The sequence below is a fragment of the Lethenteron reissneri genome, unplaced genomic scaffold (genome assembly GCF_015708825.2).
Source record: "Lethenteron reissneri isolate LAM-NWPU_2019-01 unplaced genomic scaffold, ASM1570882v1 scaffold_1203, whole genome shotgun sequence".
NCBI lineage: Eukaryota > Metazoa > Chordata > Hyperoartia > Petromyzontiformes > Petromyzontidae > Lethenteron > Lethenteron reissneri.
Window position 1 is genome coordinate 1 of NW_026890897.1, and position 27,199 is coordinate 27,199.

Sequence of the window (27,199 nt, forward strand, 5' to 3'; positions counted from 1 at the left end):
ACGCTGGGCTAGGGGGGAGATTGGATAGACGGCAGGTCTGGAGGACGCTGGGATGGCGGGGAGATTGGATAGACGGCAAGTCTGGAGGACGCTGGGCTAGCGGGGAGATTGGATAGACGGCAAGTCTGGAGGACGCTGGGATGGCGGGGAGATTGGATAGACGGCAAGTCTGGAGGCTGTAGCTCCGTAGATTAGGAGTGAAGTGTGAGCTGTGCAGGTCAGGAGGCTGTACCTCCTCAGGGTAACGGGTGAGGGGACCGTACAACCCTTGTGTGTGTTAGGGACTGTGTCATTAAGACAATAAACTGTGTGTGCCATAAAGAGGTTTATTAGTCCGTCCTTTACAACACTACACATGTATAACTTGCCGTGTAAAACATCATTCATTCTCCTCTGGAACGGACGTCGCCACGCGGAGAGACGGACGCCGCCAACTCCGAGCCAACAGCGGCGGGCGTCGTCGTCACGGCTCGAGCTGGAACCCGGCACGTCGCGCGTGCCACGCGAGGTGTCACTGTCTCGCGGCCAGCGCACGGTCACCCTGCAGGAGGTGAACGGGTTGGTGCGGAGACGACTCGGTGAGCGGCTTTCATCTGGCAATGTCAACCAGGGCCGGGGGCGGGATTCTAGAGTTGCCAGCTCTGCTCCTCCACCGCCGCCACCGTGGTGATGGTGGTGGTGGTGGTCGTGGTCGCAGCGGCGGTGATGGTGGTGGTCGCAGTGGTGGTGGTGGCTGCCGGGACTGTCAGGGAGCAGGCTCGGGGCGGTCGCTGGCTGCTCCATCGCTGGGGAACGAGAAGATCGCACGCAGCGTGGGGAGAGAAACTCTTATAGTGTAGTAGATGATGATGAGAGAGAGACACGCAAACTCCAAGTATACAGCAGCAGGCGTCAGGGTCTGGATCGAACCCACGACTTCCTACGCACCAGGCGAGGTAGTCAACATCTGTGTAGCCGCCGCCGCTCACCGGGACGATTGCCGGGGCTCCGTCTGTTCCGCACGGTGCACACCAGCGCCAGCACCAGCACCAGCAGCGTCACCAGCAGCGTCGCCATGGCCACCAGCGAGCTGATGGAGGCGACACGGCCGCTGGCAAAGAGCGTCACCACGTCCCCCGTGGACACCCCACGCGAGGTGGATGGGGCGGTGGTGGTGGCGGTGCGGGTGGTGGTGCGGGTGGTGGTGGTGGGTGGTGGTGGGGGTGGTGGTGGCGGTGGTGGGGGTGGTGGTGGTGGTGGTGGGGTGGTGGTGGTGGCGGTGGTGGCGGTGGTGGTGGGGTGGTGGTGGTGGTGGGGGGGGGGGGCGGTGGTGGTGGTGGTGGGGGTGGTGGTGGTGGGGTGGTGGTGGTGGGGTGGTGGTGGCGGTGGTGGTGGGGTGGTGGTGGTGGGGGTGGTGGGGGTGGTGGTGGTGGGGGTTGTGGTGGTGGTGGTGGCGGGTGGTGGTGGCGGTGGTGGTGGTGGGGATGGGGGTGGTGGTGGGGGTGGTGGTGGTGGCGGTGGTGGTGGGTGGTGGGTGGTCGGGTGGTGGTGCGGGTGGTGGCAGGGGGTGGTTGTGGTCCGAGTGGTGGTGGTGGGCGGTGGTGGGGTGGTGGTGGGGGTGTGGTGGCGCGGTGGTGGTGGTGGCTGGTGGCGGGGGTGGTGGCTACGAGATTGGGGACACACGAGGAGATACGGGAGGACATGGGGAGACAGAGTCACGGGGGGAACAGACAGAGACACAGTGAGACAGATACAGCAGAGAGACACAGACAGAGACACAGTGAGACAGATACAGGCAGAGAGACAGATACACAGACAGAGACACAGACAGAGACACAGAGAGACACAGGACAGAGACACAGACAGAGTGGGATGCTGAGCAGTGTCTGTTGGATGAGGAGCGGTGGTGCAGCGGTTAGCGCTACACTGCGCTATGAACCCAGCGTCCCAGGTTCGATTCCCGCTCACGGCCAACACCGGTGACGATTATCTAAACCGTTCCCGGGCCTCCCCTAGGTCGCTCAGCCTCAAAATGAGTACCTGGTGCGGGTATAAACATCGCCACTGGGGAGACAAAGGCGGCCGGGCGTGTGCTGGCCACCCACCCCCCTCGTGTAAAGTTCTGACCTTCATAGGTGCTCGCTAACAGCACTTGCCCCACAGTCTGTTAAGGCTACACGGGGGATATTTGTCTGTGTGTGTCCTGTGTGTGTGTCTGTGTGTACCTGTCTGTGTGTTGTTGTTCAACACCCGCCTTGCCAGGCACGCTGAGGAGAGGCTTGCGGAGCCCCAATGCGGTTTCAGGAAAGGGCGGTCCTGCACAGATGCATATTTTCCTGTCCGTCTGCTACAGCAGAGGTGTAGGGAATTCCAACAAGACCTACTCTCTGCTTTATTGACCTGGTCAAGGCCTATGATACCATCAGTAGGACTGGGCTCTGGGCAGTTTTCGTGCTTTCGGAGTCCCTGACCCTCTGCTCACGATCATTAATGACCTTCATGATGGTGAGCGGGCCCGGATAACAACTACGTGGCCGGGAGTCAGAGCCTTTCCCTGTACACCTTGGGGTGCGACAGGGATGTCCTCTGGCTCCCACATTATTTAACATTATTTTAACCACATAGTTCGTGAAGCCTTCAATAGCTGTACCAGAGGAATTTCCATCTGTTACAGATACAATGGGAGGCTGATCGATGCCCGGGTGCGGTCAGGGATGGCTCCCTATCGCTCAACCATGTTGCGTATGCTGATGATTTGGTAATAGCTGCTCATTCAGAAGAGGAGTTGGAGACGCTGCTGCTGAGACTGGAGCGTGCCACTAAGAGGTGGGGCCTTACCATCAGCCCCACCAAAACTAAGCACCTGCCTGGGTATTTTGTACCATTGGACACTCCACCCCCACACCTCCCATTGGTGATTGAGGAGTTGTGGAGAGAGTGGAGAGTTTCCCATACCTGGGCAGTGTGCTCATGACTGGCTGAGGTCTCACTCCGAATCAGTCGAGCGGCATTACCTTTTCATCGGTTACATAATACTGTGTGGAAGAGCTACCTGGTTTGTCACTCCGCACGAATCTTCAGGTCTTCTCGGCCACGGTCATTCCCTCCCTTCTCTACGCATGCGAAAAGTGGACCCCCCTAATGGAACATATTCGCCGGTTAGAAACATTTAGGCTGGCCTGTCTACGATCCATCCTGGGTTTAACCTGCAGGCTGGATTGTGTGAGGAGCTCACAAATCCCAGAAAGATCTGGGCAAAGTCCCATTGGTGAGCTCCTCCGGCAGGCAAGGCTGCGTTGGCTGGGCCATGTAGCCTGCATGCCCAGCCACCGCATGTCTGAACAGGCTTTTGTTCAGCCGGATAGAGAGGGCTAAATGGGTGCGCCACTCACCAACCCACTCACCCACTCAATCACTCAACTACTTACCAAATCACTCGCTCACACACCACCCCTCACCCACCCACCCACTCACCCACCCACTCACTCACCCACCCACCCACTCACCCACTCAATCACTCACGCACCAACTCACTCAAACCACACACTCAGTCAACTACTCACCCACCCACTAAACCACCCCACTCACTCAACTACTTACCAAATCACTCGCTCACCACCCACTCACCCACCCACTCACCCACCCCACTCACTCACCCACCCACCTACTCACCCACCCACTCACTCACTACGCACCCACCTCCACTCAACCACCCACTCAGTCAAACTACTCACCCACCCACTAACCCACCCACTCACTCAACTACTTACCAAATCACTCGCTCACCCACCCACTCACTCACCCACTCACTCACCCACCCACCCACCCACTCACCCACTCACCCACCCACTCACTCACTCACTCACCCACCCACCCACCCACCTACTCACCCACCCACTCACCCACCCACTCACTCACTCATTCACCCACCCACCCACCAACTCACTCACCCACCAACCCACTCACTCACCCCACTCATTCACCCACTCTCTCACCCACCAACTAACTCACCACCCACTCACTCACCCACCCACCCACTCACTCACCATCCCACTCACTCACCCACTCACCCACCCACCCACTCACCCACCCACCCACTCACCCACGGCGCTGTGTGGTGGAGGGACGGAGACACACGACAGTGGAGACCACTCCCCTGTCTTCCACCGCGGGTAGCGAGCCGCGACTCTCACGCGGACGCAGTACTCAGCAGCGCCTGCAGGCTGAGGCAGCGCGTGGCGGTAGCGACATCCCACAAAGCGCTCCTGGCAGGAGCAAGCAGATGGTCTCAGTGTGCCGGGTTACGTGGATGACACGTTGGTGGTCTGGCCACACGGCAAAGATAGACTGAGCGCGTTTCTAAATCATCTCAACTCGCAAAACCCATCCATCCAGTTCAGCATGGAAGTGGAAGCTGACAGAACTCAACCATTTCTGGACATTCAGTAGCAGCAGCAGCAATAGCATCGTCATCAGTAGTAGTAGCATCACCACCCACCCACTCCCCACTCACTCTCCCACCCACCCGCCCACCCACTCACCCACCCACCTACCCACTCACTCACCCACCCACCCACCCACTCACCAACCCACCCACCCACCCACCCACTCACCAACCCACCCACTCACCCACTCACCCACCCACCCACCCACCCACTCTCACTCATCCACCCACTCACCCACTCACTCACCCACCCACTCACCAACCCACCCACTCATCCACCCACCCACTCACCCACCCACCCACCCCACACCCACCCACTCACCCACCCACTCATCCACCCACCCACACCCACACCCCTCACCCACTCACCCACCCACTCACCCACCCACTCACCCACCCACCCACCCACTCACCCACCCACCCACCCACTCACCCACCCACCCACCACCCACTCACCCACCCACTCACACACACACACACCCACCCACCCACCCACCCACTCACCTACCACACACCCACTCACCCACTCACCCACCCACACCCCACTCACCCACCCACTCACCCACCCACCCACTCACCCACCCACCCACTCACCACCCACCCACTCACACACACCACCCACCCCCACCCACTCACACTGCACCCCACCCACATCACCCCCCACTCACCCACCCACCTCACCCACCCCTCACCCACCCACTCACCCACCCACCCACTCACCCACCCACCCACCCACTCCCCCCCCACCCACCCACACACCCACTCACACACCACCCACTCCACACACCCACACACCCACCCCACGCTCACCGTGCTAGTTTCACCACCCCTCCTTGTGGAGACCTCGGCTTGTAGATGGTACAGCACGTCACTCTGCGCCATCCTCCTCCTCCACTCGCTCCTCATTGAGACCCGCACGGACAGCTCCCACGCTCTCCCTCGTCGCCCACCGCCATCACCGTCATCGCCCGCCATCACCGTCATCGTCGTCGTCATTCTAGTAGCCATCTTTGTCGTCATGTTGTAGTCCTCACGCTCACTACACACTCCTCCCTCCTCGTCACCAACCTCGTCACACACCCTCCTCACCACCCTCCTCACCACCTCCTCACCACCCTCCTCACCACCCTACCTCACCACCCTCCTCCAGCGTCGCATCCTTGTGGAGCATCAAGGTGACAGTCGGAGCACTCAGCACGGCTGAGACACACACAGACACACAGACACACACACAGACCCACACACAGACACACACAGACACAGACACACACACAGACACACACACACACAGAGACACTCACACACAGACACACACACAGAGACACTCACACACAGACACACACACACAGAGACACACCCACAGACACACACACACACAGACACTCACACACAGAGACACACAGAGACACACACAGAGACACTCACACAGACACACACACAAACACACACATACACAGAGACACACACACAGACACACACAGGGACACACACACAGAGACACTCACACAAAGAGACACTCACACACAGAGAGACACACTCACACAGACACACACACACAGACACACAAAGAACACTCACACAAAGAGACACTCACACACAGAGACACACACACAGACACACACACAAAGAGACACTCACACACAGACACACACACAGAGAGACACTAACACACAGACACACACACAGAGACACACTCACACAGACACACACAGACACACACAGAGACACTCACACAAAGAGACACTCACACACAGAGACACACACACAGAGACACACAGAGACACACACAGACAGAGACACACAGAGACACTCACACACAGACACACACACACAGAGACACACACAGAGACACACACACAGAGACACACACGCACACAGAGACACTCACACACAGAGACACTCACACAGAGAAACTCACACAGAGACACAGAGAGTGAGACACTCACACACAGACACAGAGACACACACAGAGACACTCACACACAGAGACACTCACACACAGAGACACTCACACAGATAAACTCACACAGAGACACAGAGAGTGAGACACTCACACACAGACACAGAGACACACACAGAGACACTCACACACAGAGACACTCACACACAGAGACACTCACACAGAGAAACTCACACAGAGACACAGAGAGTGAGACACTCACACACAGACACAGAGACACACACAGAGACACTCACACACAGAGACACTCACACACAGAGACACTCACACAGAGAAACTCACACAGAGACACAGAGAGTGAGACACTCACACACAGACACAGAGACACACACAGAGACACTCACACACAGAGACACTCACACACAGAGACACTCACACAGAGAAACTCACACAGAGACACAGAGAGTGAGATACTCACACACAGACACAGAGACACACACAGAGACACTCACACACAGAGACACTCACACACAGAGACACTCACACAGATAAACTCACACAGAGAAACTCACACAGAGACACAGAGAGTGAGACACTCACACACAGACACAGAGACACACACGAGACACTCACACACAGAGACACTCACACAGAGACACTCACACAGAGAAACTCACACAGAGACACAGAGAGTGAGACACTCACACACAGACACAGAGACACACACAGAGACATAGACAATGCCACTCACTTGTCTTCAAGGGTAACACCTCAACCACGACCCAGGGTGACGATGATGGTGGTGATGGTGGTGGTGATGATGGTGGTGATGGTGGTGATGGTGGTGATGGTGTTGGTGGTGGTGATAAGACGGTGGATCTGACGCGAAGTTGATAGCGGTCGCCAGGATGTCGCAGCGCTGAGGAGACATCGCACCGTGTCTCTGTGGTGGCAGCGCAGACGGTCCGCCAGTGGGCTCGTGCATAGCTGCACAGACAGAGACACGGGGAGGAGGGGTGGTGAGGAGTGGGTGGGTGAGTGGGTGAGTGGGTGGGTGGGTGGGTGAGTGAGTGAGTGGGTGGGTGGGTGAGTGAGTGGGTGGGTGGGTGGGTGAGTGGGTGGGTGGGTGAGTGGGTGGGTGGGTGAGTGAGTGGGTGGGTGGGTGGGTGAGTGGGTGGGTGGGTGGGTGAGTGAGTGAGTGAGTGGGTGGGTGGGTGGGTGGGTGAGTGGGTGGGTGGGTGAGTGAGTGGGTGTGAGTGAGTGAGTGAGTGAGTGGGTGAGGTGAGTGAGTGGGTGGTGAGTGGGTGGGTGGTGAGTGGATGGGTGGTTGAGTGAGTGGTTGAGCGAGTGGATGAGTGAGTGGATGGGTGAGCGAGTGGGTGAGTGGGTGAGCGAGTGGGTGAGTGAGTGAGTGAGCGAGTGGATGAGTGAGCGAGCATCTCACAGTTTGCTGTCCACCCTGTAGGTAACGTCCAGGAGCTTTGAGCTGCTGCTGGTGGCGACGTCCACTTCAGCGTCGTGGTCCCAGCGGAGTTGCGTCAGCAGGTCGCGAGGACTCCACGGCGGACATTCAGAGGGGGAGTCGCAGCTGGGGAGATGGGAAAACGGCACTCGGTGTGCGCTAACCACTGCACCACCGCTCCCCACACTGCGCTAACCACTGCCCCACCACTCCCCACACACAGTGCGCTAAACCACTGCACCACCACTCCCCACACACACACATACAGTGTGCTAACCACTGCACCACCGCTCCCCACACACACATACAGTGCGCTAACCACCTGCACCACCGCTCCCAACACACACACACACACAGTGCGCTAACCACTGCACCACCACTCACACACACAGTGCGCTACCACTGCACCACCACTCCCCACACACACACATACAGTGCGCTAACCACTGCACCACCGCTCCCCACACACACACATACAGAGCACTAACCACTGCACCACTGCTCCCAACACACACACAGTGCGCTAACCACTGCACCACCACTCACACACACAGTGCACTAACCACTGCACCACCGCTCCCCACACACACACAGTGCGCTAACCACTGCACCACCGCTCCCCACACACACACACAGTGCGCTAACCACTGCACCCACCACTCCACACACACACACAGTGCGCTAACCACTGCACCACCGCTCCCCACTCACACACACACAGTGCGCTAACCACTGCACCACCACTCCCACCCCCACACAGTGCGCTAACCACTGCACCACCGCTCCCCCCCACACACACACACAGTCGCTAACCACTGCACCACCACTCCACACACACACACAGTGCGCTAACCACTGCACCAACCGCTCCCCACTCACACACACACAGTGCGCTAACCACTGCACCACCGCTCCCCACACACACACACAGTGCGCTAACCACTGCACCACCGCTCCCCACACACACACAACACACAGTGTGCCTACCCACTGCACCACCGCTCCCCACACACTGTGCTAACCACTGCACCACCGCTCCCCACACTGCGCTAACCACTCTGCACCACCACTCCCACTCACAAACACAGTGCGCTAACCACTGCACCACCACTCCCCACACACACACCAAAGTGCACTAACCACTGCACCACCGCTCCCCACTCCACACACACAGTGCGCTAACCACTGCACCACCGCTCCCCACACACACACACCAGTGCGCTAACCACTGCACCACCGCTCCCACACACACACACACAGTGTGCTAACCCACTGCACCACCGCTCCCCCCACACTGTGCTAACCACTGCACCACCGCTCCCCACACTGCCTAACCACTGCACCAACACTCCCCACTCACAAACACAGTGCGCTAACCACTGCACCACCACTCCCCACACACACAAAGTGCACTAACCACTGCACCACCGCTCCCCACACACACACACAAAGTGCGCTAACCACTGCACCACCCGCTCCCCACACACACACACAGTGCGCTAACCACTGCACCACCGCTCCCCCCCCACACACACAGTGTGCTAACCACTGCCCCACCGCTCCCCACACACACACAGTGCGCTAACCACTGCACCACCACTCCCCACACAAAGTGCGCTAACCACTGCACCACCACTCCCCACTCACACACACAGTGCGCTAACCACTGCACCACCACTCCCCACACAAAGTGCGCTAACCACTGCACCACCACTCCCCACTCACACACACACTGCGCTTACCACTGCACCACCGCTCCCCACACACACACACTGCGCTAACCACTGTACCACTACTCCCCACACACACCACTACAGTGCGCTAACCACTGCACCACCGCTCCCCCCACACACACAGTGCGCTAACCACTGCACCACCGCTCCCCACACACACACACAGTGCGCTAACCACTGCACCACCACTCCCACCCCCCACACACACAGTGCGCTAACCACTGTACCACCACTCCCCCCACACACACAGTGCGCTAACCACTGTACCACCACTCCCCACACACACACCACACACAGTGCGCTACCACTGCACCACCGCTCCCCCCACACACACAGTGCGCTACCACTGTGCCACCACTCCCCCACACACACACAGTGCGCTAACCACTGCACCACCGCTCCCCACGTCCACCACAACCTGGTACCCGATGTATCGACCACCTCTGGCTGTGCTCACCGCGTGTGCACGTGACGAGGAGGGAGAGGAAGAGTAGGCCAAGTCTCGAGAAGAGTTCTCGCACCGCCATGACACCCACCTGGGACCCACGTGTTTCAGTTTCTCAAGTCACGTGGTGCAGAGAAATTCGATTCCCGGTTCGATTAACTCCACTTGCGTCGATTCTTAATGGGATAACATTAGGAATCGATTCTTGTAGTGGATTTATAGAGTCGATTTCTATTGGGATAACATGGGAATCGATTTATAGTTGATTAAGCTATTGGAATCGATTTACGTTGAGATAACATGGAAATAGACTATCGTGGGTGTGTGTCCATGTGTGTGTGTGTAAGGTCCGGCAAAACAACCTCCTACCTCCTCGCGGTGCCGGACGGGCAACACTGTCGTGGGCAGTGCTGTGGGGGGAAGTCCAATGCCCATTGGCCTCTCCCCTCATGGCGTCTGTGACCACCACAGTGGCTAAACGGGGGCTCTGGACGGGTGTGAGGGGCTGGTAACCCCTCCACCTTCAATTAACCACCACTAACCACGAATTAAACATAAACCTGTAACAAATTAAGCTTGTGCCGGAGGCCCCGGGGGGGTCAGGCTTTTATGACGTCTCCTGGCCAAACCCCATTTGGCGGAGCCAGGAGATTGAATTTTCACCCTCGGGGCTCCTCCAGAAACAACAAAAAACCATTGCGGATGGCCACGTGGAATGTTCGAACGCTCACTGCGGAGGAGAGGCTGCCACTCCTCTGTCGGGAGCTGGACCGGTACCGCCTGGATCTCTGTGGCATTCAGGAGGTCCGGTGGACCGGTTCTGGCTCCTGCCACCATGAGGGGTGGACAGTCCCTACTCGGGGCAGGAGACTGCCAAACAACAGGGTGTGGCTCTTCTGAACAAAAGAATGAAGGGGCGTGGGAGCGTGGCGGTGAGGTGTGGGAAGCTGTAAGTCCCCAGGATACTTTGGGCTCGCCTTCCCATCAACCAGAGGCGAGGAGTGGTGGTCGTGGTTACTTATGCCCCCACCGAAGACGAACATCCGTGGAGGGATGCAGGCAAAGCCGATGAGTCAGACTCTTTCTATGACCTCCTGTCACAGGTGCTGGCTAAAGTGGCCACTCGGGACAGAGTCATCTTGTTGGGTGACTTCAATGCCCGAGTTGGTCATGATGCTGGTACCTGGTCTGGAGTGATTGGAAGGCATGGGCCAGATCAGCTCAATAATAACGGTAGGAGGCTGCTAGATTTTTGTGCAGCCCATGGGCTTGTAATTACCAACACGCTCTTCCGGCATCGGCGCATCCACACAACATCATGGATACATGCCGGGTCCAAGCAAGAACATCTGCTGGACTACATAGTGACGGACCAGCGGATGCGAACCCATGTCCTTGACACCAGGACCTACCGTGGAGCTGATCGTCCTCTGACCATCGACTAGTCATCTGTAAGATGCGCCTGCCTTTCTTCCACTCCGGTGGTGGGTGTACACCCAGGATCCCATTCCAACCAAAAGTGCCTGGTCTCAGTTAGCTGATGAAAGTTGCAAGCGAGAATTTCATCATCGCTTGCAGCTGGGGTTGGCATCGTCCCCCACTCCACCTGATGTCGAGGGGAAAATGGGCGAGGTTAAGACTGTGACTCATGCAGCTGCAATGGCTGCTTTGGGTACGCGGTCCAGACCTCCCCAGAAACCCTGGCTGACAGAGGAGGTGTTCAGGTTAATTGGGAAAAAGCGTCAGGCCCACTCTCATCGCCTATAGCATCCCACGTCAGAGAATGAGGAGGTTTACCGCAGCCTTCGCTCGGAAGTTCGGAGAGCCGTAAGGCGCTGTAAGGATGGGTGGTGGTCGCGGGTTGCTGAGGAGATGGAGTCTGCCTCAGTGGCCCGTGATCACAAATCACTATTTAACTCCATCAAAAAATTAACCTGCAGCGCCACACCTATTACCATCATTAGAGGAAAAACGGTGATCCAATCTCCGACCCCCAGGAACAGGTTTGCAGATTTGCTGAGCATTTCTGTGAGGTCCTGGGGGAGGGAAATTCTCTCAGCCAGGAAAACATCATGGCACAAAGTGGTGATAACCCTGCTGAGGCTGCGGTGCCTCAAATATTGGAAGAGGTCACCCCTGTGAGTGGCTGGCTGAGGTGCCAGCTGTTGAGGAAGTACTGAGGGCGATCCGGAGTCTGAGACCAGGGAAGGCATCGGGCAGAGATGATCTCCCAAGCGAAATGCTGAGGGAGGGTGGCGTTGTGCACAGACTGCCCTATATGACATCATAACAACAGTCTGGACCACTGGACGGGTTCCGCAGGACTGGAAGGATGCCCTGGTGGTCCCCCTCTTTAAGAAGGGGGACCGTACCGACTGTAACAACTACAGGGGCATCTCACTCCTCAGTGTGCCGGGTAAGGTCCTGGCAAGGATTACTTGCTAGGCACGCTGAGGAGAGGCTTGCGGAGCCCCAATGCGGTTTCAGGAAAGGGCGGTCCTGCACAGATGCCATATTTTCTGTCCGTCTGCTACAGCAGAGGTGTAGGGAATTCCAACAAGACCTACATCTCTGCTTTATTGACCTGGTCAAGGCCTATGATACCATCAGTAGGACTGGGCTCTGGGTTGTTCTTCGTGCTTTCGGAGTCCCTGACCCTCTGCTCACGATCATTAAGGACCTTCATGATGGTGAGCGGGGCCCGGGTAAAACTACGTGGCCGGGAGTCGGAGCCTTTCCCTGTACACCTTGGGGTGCGACAGGGATGTCCTCTGGCTCCCACATTATTTAACATCTATTTTGACCGCGTAGTTCGTGAAGCCTTCCATAGCTGTACCGGGGGAATTTCCATTTGGTACAGATATAATGGGAGGCTGATCGACGCCCGGGTGCGATCAAGGGATGGCTCCCTATTGGTCAACCATGTTATGTATGCCGATGATTTGGTAATAGCTGCTCATTCAGAAGAGGAGTTGGAGACGCTGCTGCTGAGACTGGAGCGTGCCACTAAGAGGTGGGGCCTTACCATCAGCCCCACCAAAACGAAACATCTGCCTGGGTATTTTGTACCATCGGACACTCCACCCCACAACTCCAATTGGTGATGGGGCAGTTGTGGAGAGAGTGGAGAGTTTCCCATACCTGGGCAGCGTGCTTATGACCGGCTCCAGTTTATCAGCAGAGGTCTCACTCCGAATCAGTCGAGCGGCAATATCTTTCATCGGTTGCGTAACGCTGTGTGGAAGCTACCTGGTCTGTCGCTCCGCACGAAGCTTCAGGTCTTCTCAGCCACGGTCATTCCCTCCCTTCTCTACGCTTGCGAAACGTGGACCCCCCTAGTGGAGCATCTTCGCCGGTTGGAAACATTTAGGCTGGCCTGCCTACGATCCATCCTGGGTTTAACCAGGCTGGATTGTGTGAGGAGCTCACAAGTCCTTGAAAGATCTGGGCAAAGTCCCATCAGTGAGCTCCTCCGGCAGGCAAGGCTGCGTTGGCTGGGTCATGTAGCCCGCATGCCCAGCCACCGCATGCCTAAACAGCTATTGTTTGGCCGGATCGAGGGGCTAGACGGGCGCGGCAACGGCTAGAGAAGAGATGGAGTGATGTGGTACAGGAGGACGTGGAGCTGAGTGGACTTGCCGATGACTGGTACCAGCGGTGTCAAGATCGGCCTCAGTGGAGGAGGCTCGTGAAGGACGCTACTGGGCAGTTGGAGGCAGTCGCCCTCCAACAACAACGGAGGGCGGAGGAGCGACGCTCACAACGAGCGGAGCGCCGGGTGGCTAAAGCACAGCAAGTTGGCACAGTAGGGGGCACAGATGGTGCATCAGCCACTCGTCTCAGTCAGTCGACCCGTGGCACCTGCTGGGTCTGCCCCGTGACCTCCTGCCAGCGGGCGTTCGACACTTCACGTGGCCTCAAGGTGCACTTGGCCTGGCACAAGCGTCGTGGTGACGTCTCCGCCACTTAGTGGCGAATGACTGTTGTTGTTGTTGTGTGTTGATGTTTGTAATTGCAAGTGTACATAGGGACAGGCCTGAACCTGAGTTTCTTGCTTGAGGGTCACGTGACAGCCCGTCCAGCCGTCAGGTCACGTGACTTATCGACCCTCGGAAAGCTTCCCCACCTGCCCGTCTGTCTGTCCCGTGGCCCCATCTCCCTCCCTCTCCCTCCTCATCTCTCTCGCTTTCACGCGGACAGCTGGGGAACCACCACCCACCACCACCACCACGCACAGCACACACACAACCACTGCTTTCTTATTAAGATAATCTGTTCATCTGCTCTCATGAGAATAAGCTCTTTTTTAAATCCTTTATATTAAGTTCGCTTGCTTGCTTGCTTACGACCGTGCAACTCTTTCGGTCGTTTTTTAAACACACTTCCCGTGATCCAATAGAGCTGACATTTTGCACACAGACTCGTTGTGCGTGACAATTTTCGTGAATTTTTTTTTTACATTTTACACTGTTTAGGCAATTTCTTTTAAATATTTAATTACCAATTGCTAATGGTGGCAGACAATCATCTCTGACCCATAGGTGGCAGCCATCTCAAGCCAGAGGACGAGAGGACTCGAGCCGCCACGCATATAAAGGATTTAGAGTGAAAAACTTTGTTTTTACGGGTTATACTTATTAAGATAATCTGTTCATCTGCTCTCATGAGAATGAGCTCTTTTGTTCTGTCTTCTTCCGTCTCTTGTTCTACGTCGTTTTCCCTTCCTCCCCTGCACGATCTCTCTAACTCTGTCACTCTTCTCTTCTTAACCCCGATGCTTTCGCTCTTTCTCGCTGCGTAAGCCTTCACATGTGTGGCCCTCTCTCGACACCTCGATATTAAAAAATTAACCCTAAAAAACGTTTTTCACTATAAATCCTTTATATGCGTGGCGGCTAGAGTCCTCTCGTCCTCTGGCTTGAGATGGCTGCCACCTATGGGTCAGCTGATTGTCTGCCAGTATTAAGCAATTGGTAAATTAAATATTTAATTTGTTTTCCCCTAAACAGTGTAAAATTTTGGAAAAAAAATTTCACGAACATTAATTGTCACGCACAACGAGTCTGTGTGCAAAATGTCAGCTCGATTGGATCACGGGAAGTGGGTTAAAAAACGACCGAAAGGTTTGCACGGTCGTAAGCAAGCAAGCAAGCACGCAAGCACGCGAACTTAATATAAAGGATTTAAAAACACCGCTGTTGCTCCACGTGTACGTGTGCGGCATGTTTGAACACACACACACAGGCGCATCCATCAGTAAATGTCTATTTACATGTATTCACAGACATGTTGCGTAGACGTTGTTTATTTGAACGTACATATTTTTTGTGGCCTCTGAAAGCAACTCTGCCCATGATGCTATATGACAAAAACGTGACACACACGTATGATTGCAACTGTATGTACGTAGCTAACGGAAGTAAAGTCCCACCACTGCAAACATTACCCCGGTTCTTCGGCTCTTTCGACTACTTTGCAAAAGAGGACCGGCGCCGGCCAGAACCCAGCCAGCGACATCCTGTTAACGTCCGTACGCTGCGCTTGATCGTGCCAAGGGACAGCCAAAGTTGGACAAGTGAAAGCATCAAGGAGGCCAACAAATAAAATGAAGTCGCATCAACAGTTGGCGAGCGAGCGCTCCCCCTGCCGTGTTGCTGCGACGTCGACGTCTAAGCAAGAGAGACCCGGGTGGGGGGTGGGGTTGGGGGGTGGAGACAGGGAGGGGGGTGAGCGAGCGAGGGGGGACCCCCCCAGGCCGTGGAGAAGCAGCCCAGCTGGCGAGATGGCGGCACGCGCTCGTTCCGCTCGAGCGAGTGCTTAAACAACCTCCACCCCATCATCTCTGCTCCCTCTCTCTGGCTGTCTGTCGCACCAAGCCGTGCAAGCGCACGTCACGCGACCGACCGCGATTGCCTCGCTAAGCCGCTCGCGTCGTTTGCTTTCAACCGTCCTCCAGCCAAGCCGGTCGCCTGGCCCACGTGGCCACGGCTGTCTAGTTCACTTCGGCCCCCGTTGCCCCCACCCCCCCCCGGCAACTCTTCTCCCACCTCCCTCCATCCACATCCCGCGGGGGGGGGGGGGGGGCCAGCTCAGCTCAAGTGACGATGAACCTGTTGCTGGAGCGGGAGTTGCTGCGGCCGAGCGGGCTGCCCGGCGCCGCCACGGCCTTCTGCTGGAGCGCCGTCTGCTTGTCGCCCAGCAGCAGCACAGGCAGGACTGTGCACGGCGGCGACGACGAGGAGGAGGAGGAGAGAGAGTTGGAGCGAGGAGGGTCGGCACTGCGACGAGCGACGTCAAATTCGCTCTCGCCGCACGCAAAGCGCTCGCCACACATGAACCGCGGACACCTTCGCCGATCTCGTCAAGTGAGCGTCAACCCATCGCGCCAACTCCGCTCATCATCCTCACAGCAGCAGCAGCAGCAGCGGCGGCAGCAGCAGCAGCAGCGGCAGCGGTGGCTTCTGACTGCTCGCCATCGAACACAGGCGGCGGTGGGGATCACCGCATCGCGCGGCGCTTTCAGACGCGCTTCTGCGGCCGTCTGCAACGCTCTTCCGATAATAGGAAGCCACTGGAGCTACGCACTTTTAAATTATCCACGTTGACAAACTCATTTCTTTAGAACTGCTTTTTGTGCTTAGTTTGTTGTCCTTACCCCGCACCTCTGGTTAACACTAACCGCTACACCACCGCTCCCCTTACACACACCCACTCACGTACACACATGCAAACATACATACTTGCATACAAACACGTAGTAGATACGCATCAATTCACGAGACCCGTATCAGTTGGAATTCGTCACGCGAACGTGCGACGCGATCGTCAGACCTGTGCACCAGCGGTGATTGTTGTTGTTGTTGATGTTGTTGTTGTTGTCGTGGTTCCCGAGCGCCGGCGATTGAGAAGCACCCCCCCCCATGATCTAACGTGACGACAGAAACGTGGCCGACGCCACCAAACGCACCTTGAAGCGGTTCCTGAACTTTGCGCTGACGACGTAGAGGGCGACGGGGTTGACGCACGAGTTGAGGGTCGCCAGGTTCATGCCGATGTAGTTCAGCACGAGCAGGAAGCTGCAGGGGCGGTGGTGGTGATGGCGGCCAGAGGATCACACCCGTTGTGAATCAGGAGCCAGGAGACCATTCACATTGCATCGGGGCCACGCACAGAATGCCCACCGTAGCCCAACCGTGACGAACACGCCACGCTCCGAGCGGCGTGACAACGACACGCCGGTGAAGCGGTTGATCGCGATCGGATCAGAATCTCAATATTGATTTGGACTTGGAGGAGGAATCCGATGAGCTACGAAGCTCTCTCCCCGCAGCTGTCCCGTAGGGGCGCGACAGAACGTCGCAACAGCAAACTACGCTAATGAGTGCAAAGTGTCCTCGGTCCGGCGAGACGCCCCCCCCCCGCCTCCCACGCTGTTGAGCTGCGATGTTTTGTGGGGGGTCCCATCCACCCCCCCTCGTTTACCACGCCGCTCGCATGACACGATCCGTGACACGATCCGTGACACGATCCGTGACGCGATCCAGCTGCGCTCGTTCACCGGCCACGTGCCGTTGTTCGCGTTAAGGGGGCCGTGTGAGAAGCAAGCCACCGGGGGGGGGGGGGGGGGGTGTAGCGGGTGCGTCGGACGTTCACAACACGCCCTGGAGGAAACGCGGGGCTGGATGGAGTGGGGGGGGGTGGGGGGCATTGGCATTGGTGAAACATGACAGAGCAGGACGCTCCTAAAACAAACCCCACTCTTGACACTCGCTGAGTGTATTCTATTGCCAAGGGCGTCGTTTGCAAAGTAGATTGAGAACGACGCCTCTTCGCAAAGAACACTTCGCGTTCAGTTCGTCGTCCTTCCCCCGCACCTGCGGTGAGTCGCGCTCGGCTACGTACGGTGCCAAAGAAGTTCCACGCGCAGGGCGTGGTGGTTGCGATTGGTATTATCACTGCTGCTGCTGCTGCGATATTCACGCCAGAGGTCGCAACCGGGTACCCGATACCCGTACCCTACCCGATACCCGGCTACCCGTACCCGGCCGGTACGGGTACCCGTTTGCGACCCTGGTGCGGCCGGGTACGGGTACGGGTAGACCGTGAGTCACTGGTGAGTCACCGTGTGTCACTCATTTCCCAACGACTTGTCTCTTCTCATAATTCAAGTTCCTAGAATCAACCCACCCGCGCCTGCACGTGCTTCATCCCAGAGGTCGCAATCGGGTACCCGATACCCGTTACCCTACCCGTACCCGGCCGGGTACGGGTAGGGTACGGGTAGGGTACGGTAGGGTACGGGTAGGGTACAGGTAAGGTACGGGTAGGGTACGGGTAGGTCTGGGTACGGGTAGGGTCTGGGTAGGGTACGGGTACGGGTAGGGTACGGGTAGGGTACGGGTACGGGTACCCGTTTGCGACCCTGGTGCGGCGGGTATGGGTACGGGTAAGGAATCAAAACCCGTTTGCGACCTCTGATTCACGGCGAAGACGATACAATTGACTCTCATTCTCCCAGGGACGAGGAGGGCACGAGTAGAGAGGGAGAGAGGGGGGGGGGGGGACGGTTCGGGGTGCCCCCCCCACCTGAGCAGCTCGCAGCGGTTTGGGGTCCATCTCGTCGTAGACGGTTCTCTTGAGGATGCGGCTGAGATGCAGCGGCAGCCAGCACAGCGCAAACACCACCGCCAGGCAGAACACCGCCTTGCCTGCCTCCCGTTTGCTGTGTGTACACACACGCACGCACACACGCGCACGCACACACACACGTACACACACACGCACACACACACACACCTCACGCACACCCGCACGTACACCCACACACACATGCACCACACACACGTACGCACACACAACACACGCACACACACACGTACACACACACGCACACACACACGCACGCACACAGACACCAAACACACACACGACGCAACAACACCACCACGTACACACACACGACACATACACACCACACACACACACGCACACACAACACGCACATACACACACACGCAAACACACGCAAACATCCGTCGAATCAACATCTCGCAGTTTCACGAATCGTTCAGTGACAAAGTCGCGAGAGGCGAACGTCACGGACCCTCCCTCCCCTCCTGCCCGCCACCGCAAATCGGTACGTACCGCACAACCACGGGGAGCCGTTCGGCTCCAGCCGATGGGGCCGCGGTACGGAGGGAGGTCCCGAGGTTCGACACCTGCTTGAGGTGCTCGTCGATGGCGCTGCCAAGGTTTCGCTTCTTCATCCCAGCATCTCGACGGTCGTGAGCGTGTAGAAGACCGCCGCGCAGGCCAGCGGCATGCAGAAGTAGAAGCCGAACAGCCACCAGTCCTTGGCTTTGGCGTAAAACTGCGAGGGCCCAGACAAGAGGTTTCGTCAGAGTCAGGCGGGGCGACAAATCTCCTCGTGGGATAGCCGAGCACAGGGTTGGTGGAGTATCTAATTAGCTGCCTGTCTCTGTGAGTGACTGAAAGACAGACTGTGTGTCAGAGGTCGCAATCGGGTACCCGATACCCGTACCTACCCGATACCGCTACCCGTACCCTGGTGCGGCCGGGTACGGGTAGGCCGTGAGTCACTGGTGAGTAACCGTTGTGTCACTCATTTCCCAACGTCTTGTCTCTTCTCACAATTCAAGTTCCTAGAATCAACCCACCCGAGCCTGCAACGTGGCTTCATCCCAGAGGTCGCAATCGGGTACCCGATACCCGTACCCTCCCTACCCGGCTGGGTACGGGTACGACTGGATACGGGTACGGGTACCCATTTGCGACCCTGGTGCGGCCGGGTACGAGTACAGCACCCCGGACAAAAAACATTCGGTGACGATTCACATCCCCGTTTGTGCCGACCGGAGTTTGCGAAACCACCCCGCCCCCCCCCCCCCACGGTTACGGCGACGCCGGTGGTTGCCACGTTCTTGACGCCGCCGTGTCGCACCTCCACGAAGCTCGTCTGCGGGATGACCATGCACGTGTCGAGCGTCCGGTTGCGGTATTCCCAGGACAGCGTGTCGAAGGCCAGGAGCTCAGGCACCGCCAGCACCAGCGACAGCGTCCAGATGGCCAGGACTTTAAGCGCCGTGAGCAGGGAGAGGCCCACGCACTGGAGGCGGTCCCAGTGCGCGACCGCACGGTACCTGCGTAGAGGGGTCACGGGAGGGCGAACAAACACACCGGGGGTGGTTGTGCCTGCACGCGGAAAGATGCTTACATCCACGTCCGCATCGGTTAGCCCTGGGGGGCTGTAATGGCGCTGTGATCCCCCCACGGCACCACCCCTGGGGGGGGAGTTGCTATATAAGGCGGTGAGCCGGTGGGCTCGGGGTTCAGTGTTCAGCTTTAACCAGTGAAGAGAGAAGACCGGCTAGATAGGCCCTGGGACTCCCCTGGATCGCCGTGCTTCTAAGGAGTGACCAGGGCAAGCCAGTGGCGTGGCCCCCAGAGCCCAGAGCCGATGTTCTTGTAAGAGCCGGTCTGGTGACTCAGGGTGCCGTGATCCCAGCTTGGCCAGAGCTGGGTCACTAGCCTCCCCTAGCCTCGTAGTAGAGGACCTGGGAGTAGGCTAGCCAGGTTGGAGACAGTGGGGTCTCCCTGTGAGACGGGTGAAGGGGCCGGTTCTGGTGACTCAGGGTGCCGTGATCCCAGCTTGGCCAGAGCTGGATCACTAGCCTCCCCTAGCTCTCGAGTGGAGGACCTGGGAGTAGGCGAGCTGTGACATAGATTGTGGGATCTCCCTGTTAGACGGGTGAAGGGGCCGATACCCCTGCGAGTGTTGTATACATTGGCCTGTGCTGAGTGAACCGTTTAATAAACCTACTACACCGACTACACCTGCACAGCCACCAAAGATAAAGGCAATGACCCCCCCCCCACCCGTGTAGCCTGTAACAGGCTGTTGTCTCGCCGGTGGCGATGTTTACACACCGCACCACGTCCTCATTTGAGGCCGAGTCTACCTAGGGAAGGCCCAGGACCGGTTCAAATAATCGTCACCGGTGTTGGCCGTGAGCGGGAAACGGGCGATCGCTTCGGGTCCTGAAGCAGAGGGGGGCGGCCAAGTTGGTGCTGGTTGGTTTGTCGAGGCGAGAACTCGCGAGTGAGCGGGACGGGTCTCGCTCGCAGGAGCGAGCTGGATCAACACGTTGACACGTGCCGCATGTTTGGGAAGCGGGGATTAGTTTCGGCCGCGTCCGTCCGGTTTGGCAACCTGAAACAATGTGTACGCACAGCGGCTCACCACATCCATCATACAGATCGCTATGTCTGTGGCTGCTAGACGGCGCTGGTGCCATCTACAACAGTCTACCAGGAAGTCGGACAATATTCAGTGAGAAATGAGGTTCTGGGTGACACCCAAGGAATGACACCGTCACTTAATTATCTAAAATACTGTTGTAGCCTGCTGCTTATAACAGAAGGAGCAGAAGGGAGGAGGGAGGGAGGAGGAGGAATGTAAACTCTGGAGATGTACTACGACTGTTCCTATTCTATTTGTATGTTACCAGGCAAGGCCCACTCAGCTGTATACGACCTGGCCACAAACGACAGCTCAACGAAGTAGCTGATCACGTGGGGACATTTAGAGCAGCAGCCAAATAGCATTTATAATCAAACGCATGTTTTTTGTCTTAATTTGGAGGGAAAAACCAGAGGACTCGGAGAAAAAATACACACGACCACGGGGAGAATATGCAAACTGGAAATATACAGCAGCAGCAGGCGTCAGGGTCGAGATCAAACCCACGACTTCCTGTATACCAGGCGAGGTAGTTAACCCATTTACATTTTTCTTCTGATTCCGTACACGTATGTCATGCACACGTATGTCATGCACACGTACGTCATCGGAACGGAATTGGAAGAACAACTAAAATAAAATTACTTTATCGGTAACCGAGGCTCCCACAAGGCCATGCGGGAGGGAGTGTGGCTATTGCGACCTCTGGGATGAAGCCATGTTGCAGGCGCGGGTGGGTTGAGTCTAGGAACTTGAATTGTGAGAAGAGACAAGACGTTGGGAATCGTGTCGTGACAGTTCTCCGCGGTGAGCACGATGTCTTCAGGAACACGCCTCTCCAGACAAAGTTCACGCCAACAAGCGCTTTGAGCGCTTCCGAGATTTGAGCCGTGAACGGGAACAGCGAGCGGCCGGGTCTCTCCTCACCTGTCTCCGCTGAGCACGCACAGGCTCAGCGCGCTGATGCCCAGAGAGGCCTTCTGCACGAAGGGCACCGTCTTGCACACGGTGGCACCGAATGGCCAGCTCTCGGCGTGCAGCTGAGAAGATAAGAACGCACCGCACGCACCCCGCAGGTTTTCTCTGGAAATGAATTGAGGAAATGAATTGGGGTCCTCCCAAACATCAACAACAACTATACTCTTAGTTCTTTCGGTAAAGTCACCATGTAGGCAAAAAATGAAATAAAAATTAATAAAAATAAAACAATAAAATCACGACGTTTCGGAGGCAACACAAGTCTCCGTCATCAGGTGGGACCGTCACAGCCAGTCACGAAAGCTTCAAATCTAGAATCAACAACACAACAACAGTTCTAGATTTGAAGTTTTCGTGACTGCAAGGGTCCATGCTCTTTGGTGTTTTTCGGTAAAGTCACGTAGGTGAAAAAGAAAATAAAAATAAATGAAATCACGACGTTTCGGAGGCAACACAAGCTTCCGTCTTCAACAACAAAAGTCTCCAGAACTTTTAGAGGCCTTTTTTTTGGGGGGGGGGTAAAAGTCAATCGAGTTAATGATCACAACAAAGGTTTTTTGTGTTAGGTCGCGTAAGTAGAAATGTTGTGTCCTAACCCTCCACCACCCGACACAGCCAGTAAGGTTTGTCACGTAAACAACGCGCCAATTCCACATTCCCATGACAGTGGCGAGTCTGCTCATCGCAACACCGCTGTTGACTTCACCATCATGGGGTAAAACCAGGGGCGGTTTCTTCATTAGGGCGATTGGGCGACGCACCACCAATGTCATTCAACCACAGAGTCACGCTAGCCGTCACTGCAGCCTCTGGATATAGTCCAATCAGCGTCATGTCACGTTCTGTGGAGTACCGCCTCTTTTTGGGCGATTTCACTCCGGCTGAGAATCGCCCCGAGTGGCCCCATAGACTTACATTCAAAGATGTTTTTTTTCGAACGGCGGGCGCTGCAATGCATTCTCTATGGCTTCCGGGAGGGCTCGCACTAACGTGCTTACGTCATCATACGTGCTTACGTCATCATACGTGCTAACGTCATCATACGTGCTTACGTCATCATACGCAAGCACGTTTCATCCAACAATATAATTTGTGGCCACCTAGTGGAATCTTTAATAAAATAAACTTGAGTGGTTTGTTTTAATAGTGAGTATAGAAACAAACAAGATGTATTGTAAGAGTCACTTTATTTTTCATTAATATTAAAGAAGTGAAGTTGCCTTTACATGCTTAAGCTGTTAATTTATCCATTGCATGGGTGGACCTTATCCTTATCAATCATCCAGACATTTGCCCCCCCTGAGAGATTTTGCAGGAGCCGCCACTGGGTAAAACATTTCTTTTTTGTAATTGAGGCATCGTCGTTTCATCTATGCATTTCTATTTGTTATATAACAACAGTTTTTACACTTTACTTTGGCCAGAATATTCCTAAGTTAGTGAATAACAACTGGATATTAGCCAATTAACTTTTTGCGAATATTCTCTTTGTATAACAAAGTCTGAATATGTATTGACACTGGAGGAGGAATCCGATGAGCTATGAAGCTCTTTTTCACAGATGTCCAGTAGGGGCACGGGGTCAGAACGTTAGAACAACAAAGTGAAAAAAAACCATGACAGTCTATATATAGTTACGTGTATATAGTATCCAAGTGTACGTACGTATGTTAAACCGCTTTCACGCCACACATAGCCGAGCGTGCTAATCGGCTGCAGACACGCGAGCGTGTTGTACACACACACAGGTACACACACACACAGGTACACACACACACACACAGAGGTACACACACACACAGGTACACACACAGGTACACACACACAGGTACACACACACAGGTACACACACACACAGGTACACACACACAGGTACACACACACATGTACACACACACAGGTACACACACAGGTACACACACACAGGTACACACACACAGGTACACACACACAGGTACACACACACACACAGGTACACACACAGGTACACACACACAGGTACACACACACAGGTACACACACACACACAGGTACACACACACAGGTACACACACACACACACAGGTACACACACACACAGGTACACACACACACACACAGGTACACACACACACACAGGTACACACACACAGGTACACACACACACAGGTACACACACACACAGGTACACACACACAGGTACACACACACACAGGTACACACACAGGTACACACACACACAGGTACACACAGGTACACACACACACAGGCACACACAGGTACACACACAGGTACACACACACGCACAGGTACACATACACAGGTACACACACACAGGTACACACACAGGTACACAGGTACACACACAACAGGTACACACACACACGTAGACTTTGGCGACCAATATTATCCATAAGGGGATTGTTTTTGGGATTAGATCGCGCAAATATAAAACACGCGACCTCTACGATGGTTGTACATCCGTCGCATGCTGTAGCTGGGGGGGGGGGGGGGGGTGACACGCTGGTGTTCGCCTGTGAGGCAGTGCTCTGGAGGCCGGGATTGGTGGATCACGCAGAGATTCGTCAAACTCCCAACCCACTGGGGCTGCGAGGCGCCCTGGAGATGGGCAGTCCACAAAGTGGTCTCTGGAATCCATCACGTGCAGAAGCTACACAGATTGGCCAAACATCCTCAAGCAGGATGCTCGTTCTACAGAGTCTTGAAACTCCTTGGGGCTTTTCTGGATACATCAGAGGGAATTGTTGCTGATTTTCTGTCCATCTGTTTATCACCCATATGGAAGCAAACGAAATGTTGAAGCAGTCTATATAATTCAACGCTTTAAAGCTTGCTACTTATCAAGTCACACACGAGGTGCGTGGTGGAGTGGTAGTAGTGGCGGCAGTGGTTACCGCACAGTAATATTGAACCGGCGAGTTGAGTTCAATTCCCAGCGATGGTCAACATCAGTGACAAGTGACATCTGAACTGGTCCTGCCCCAACCTGTCCCTGGCCAGCACGGCGAGGCGTGGTCAAGCAGGCCGCGTGGCTGACGCGGCATGGGGAGGGCCCTCATCCAGGCAACACCCTTCTCAAAGTGGGTTGACAGAGGACTGTCAATGAGAGTTGTGTCAATGTTCATTAAAAACAATGATCCACATTCTTGTTTGTTTGGGGTAAGGCAACCCGTGGTGGCTTCAATGCCATTATTATTGCCGTCACCCCCCCTCTCACACCCGACAATATTGTCACGAATTGCATAATCATCACGTGGTAGCAGCACGTGACTAAGAACTCGAGTTGTTATTGATACCGCACCACGTGCGCGCGTCCTCCCCCCTCCCCCTCCTCACCTTGTACACGTTGACGGGCATGTCTACGACGATGTAGAAGAGGTCTCCGAGAGCAGGCTGGCGATGAGGACGCTGGCCTCGTCGCGCATCATCGACTTGTCCCCGTAGACCGAGCAGCAGCGCCGCGTTGCCGACGCTCCCCACGAGGAAGACGACGCTCGCCACGGCCGCGTTGACGCGCTTGAAGACGCGGCCCACGCCGCTCTGCGCCAGGCACGGGGGCGGCCTCCCGCCAGCTCTGGGTCCCGGTGGGGAGGCCGAGAAGGAGGAGGGAAGACGGAGGAGGAGAGGACGAGGCCATCGCTGGACTGGTCATGGTCTGGGCGTCTGTCCCCTGGGACTGCTCTAAGGGTGCAAGTGACGGTGGGGTTCCTTGGCCGTGTACCGAGGCCAAGCCGACCAGGGTGGCCAGGGAGGCACAAGAAGGTGGACGTGAGCCTCCTAGGGGGGACATCGTGGTCGAGGTGGCGGTGTGTGTGTGTGTGGTCGCGCTGGGTGTGAACTCGTGTCCACGTGCTCCTCCTGCTGATCCTCCCGGGCAAAGTTCACTTGGTGCAGCTTCCGGGTGAACAATTTTTTTTTTAGAAATATTAAAAACCCCCCACGCTTTCATCTTCTTGGCTCTTTCGGTGAAGTCACGTAGAAGGGACTTTACCTAAGAACCAAGAAGATGAATCCCTGCAGTCACGAAAACTTTAAATCAACCCCCCCCCCCCCACGCTTTAATTAAATGTCACTGTCCCAGATGCCCTCCCCGTGCCCCCCTCCCCATCGCCCCTCCCCCTCCTGCCACCCCCCCCGCCCCTCCCCCCCCCCCCGTGCCCCCCCCCTTCCCCCCCTGCCCCTCCCCCCCCGTGCCCCCCCTTCCCCCCCCGCCCCCCGTGCCCCCCCTTCCCCCATCGCCCCTCCCCCCCTCCTGCCCCCCCCCGCCCCTCGGCGCGGCTGCTCAGAGGACACAACTCCAGACGGAATTTGTTAAATATAAAAGCGTGTTATAAACAAACCCATCTAGGATAACATCAATCCTCGCCGTAAACCAAGTATCTGTCATCTCAAACATGAAAAATTCGCAAATGTATTTGTTTGGCTTGTTTTTGTTTACAAACACATCACAACGGACGTATTAGAACAGAAAAATATAAAATAGATTTTGGTTCTACGTTTGGAAACTATTCCTCGCTTGTTGTGTTTCATCGTCAAACAAACTCCCCCCATTCTGCCCCCTCCCCTTCTCCCCCCCCCCTCCCCCTTCTCCCCCCCTCCCCTTCTCACTCCCCCTCCCCCTTCTCACTCCCATAGAGACCCCACAGAGATCCATAGACACCCATAGAGACCCCACAGAGATCCATAGACACCCATAGAGACCCATACTCAGAGAGACTCACACAGACCCACAGACATCCAGGGACTCGTATAGATCCATAGAGACACACGGAGAACCATCATCATCACGTGAACATTTCTAGTAGCAGCCAAACAATCTGAACGTGTGCAGATGTCAACTCGACATGTAGGGGGAAAACCCGGAGGACCCGGTGACACATATACAGAGCAGCAGCAGGGTTGGGATGGAACCCACGACCTCCTGTAGACCAGGCGAGGTAGTCAACATCTCATAACTACAGAGAGAGCACAGACTCCACATATACAGCAGCAGCAGCA

General features: G+C 56.1%; 1 protein-coding gene and 1 pseudogene across 1 annotated transcript; both read right to left on the minus strand.

Annotated features, from left to right (window-relative positions):
* Window positions 1-540: 540 nt before the first annotated feature.
* On the minus strand, window positions 541-1,133 carry LOC133361706 (uncharacterized; the record flags this gene model as incomplete). The annotated part of the gene is made up of 2 exons (XM_061580710.1): window positions 969-1,133; window positions 541-785 (listed from the first exon to the last, which is right to left on the minus strand). Coding segments are annotated over exons 1-2 (333 nt in total), but the record flags the coding sequence as incomplete, so codon positions are not given.
* Window positions 1,134-16,057: 14,924 nt separating this feature from the next.
* On the minus strand, window positions 16,058-25,991 carry LOC133361705 (endothelin receptor type B-like; annotated as a pseudogene).
* Window positions 25,992-27,199: the final 1,208 nt, after the last annotated feature.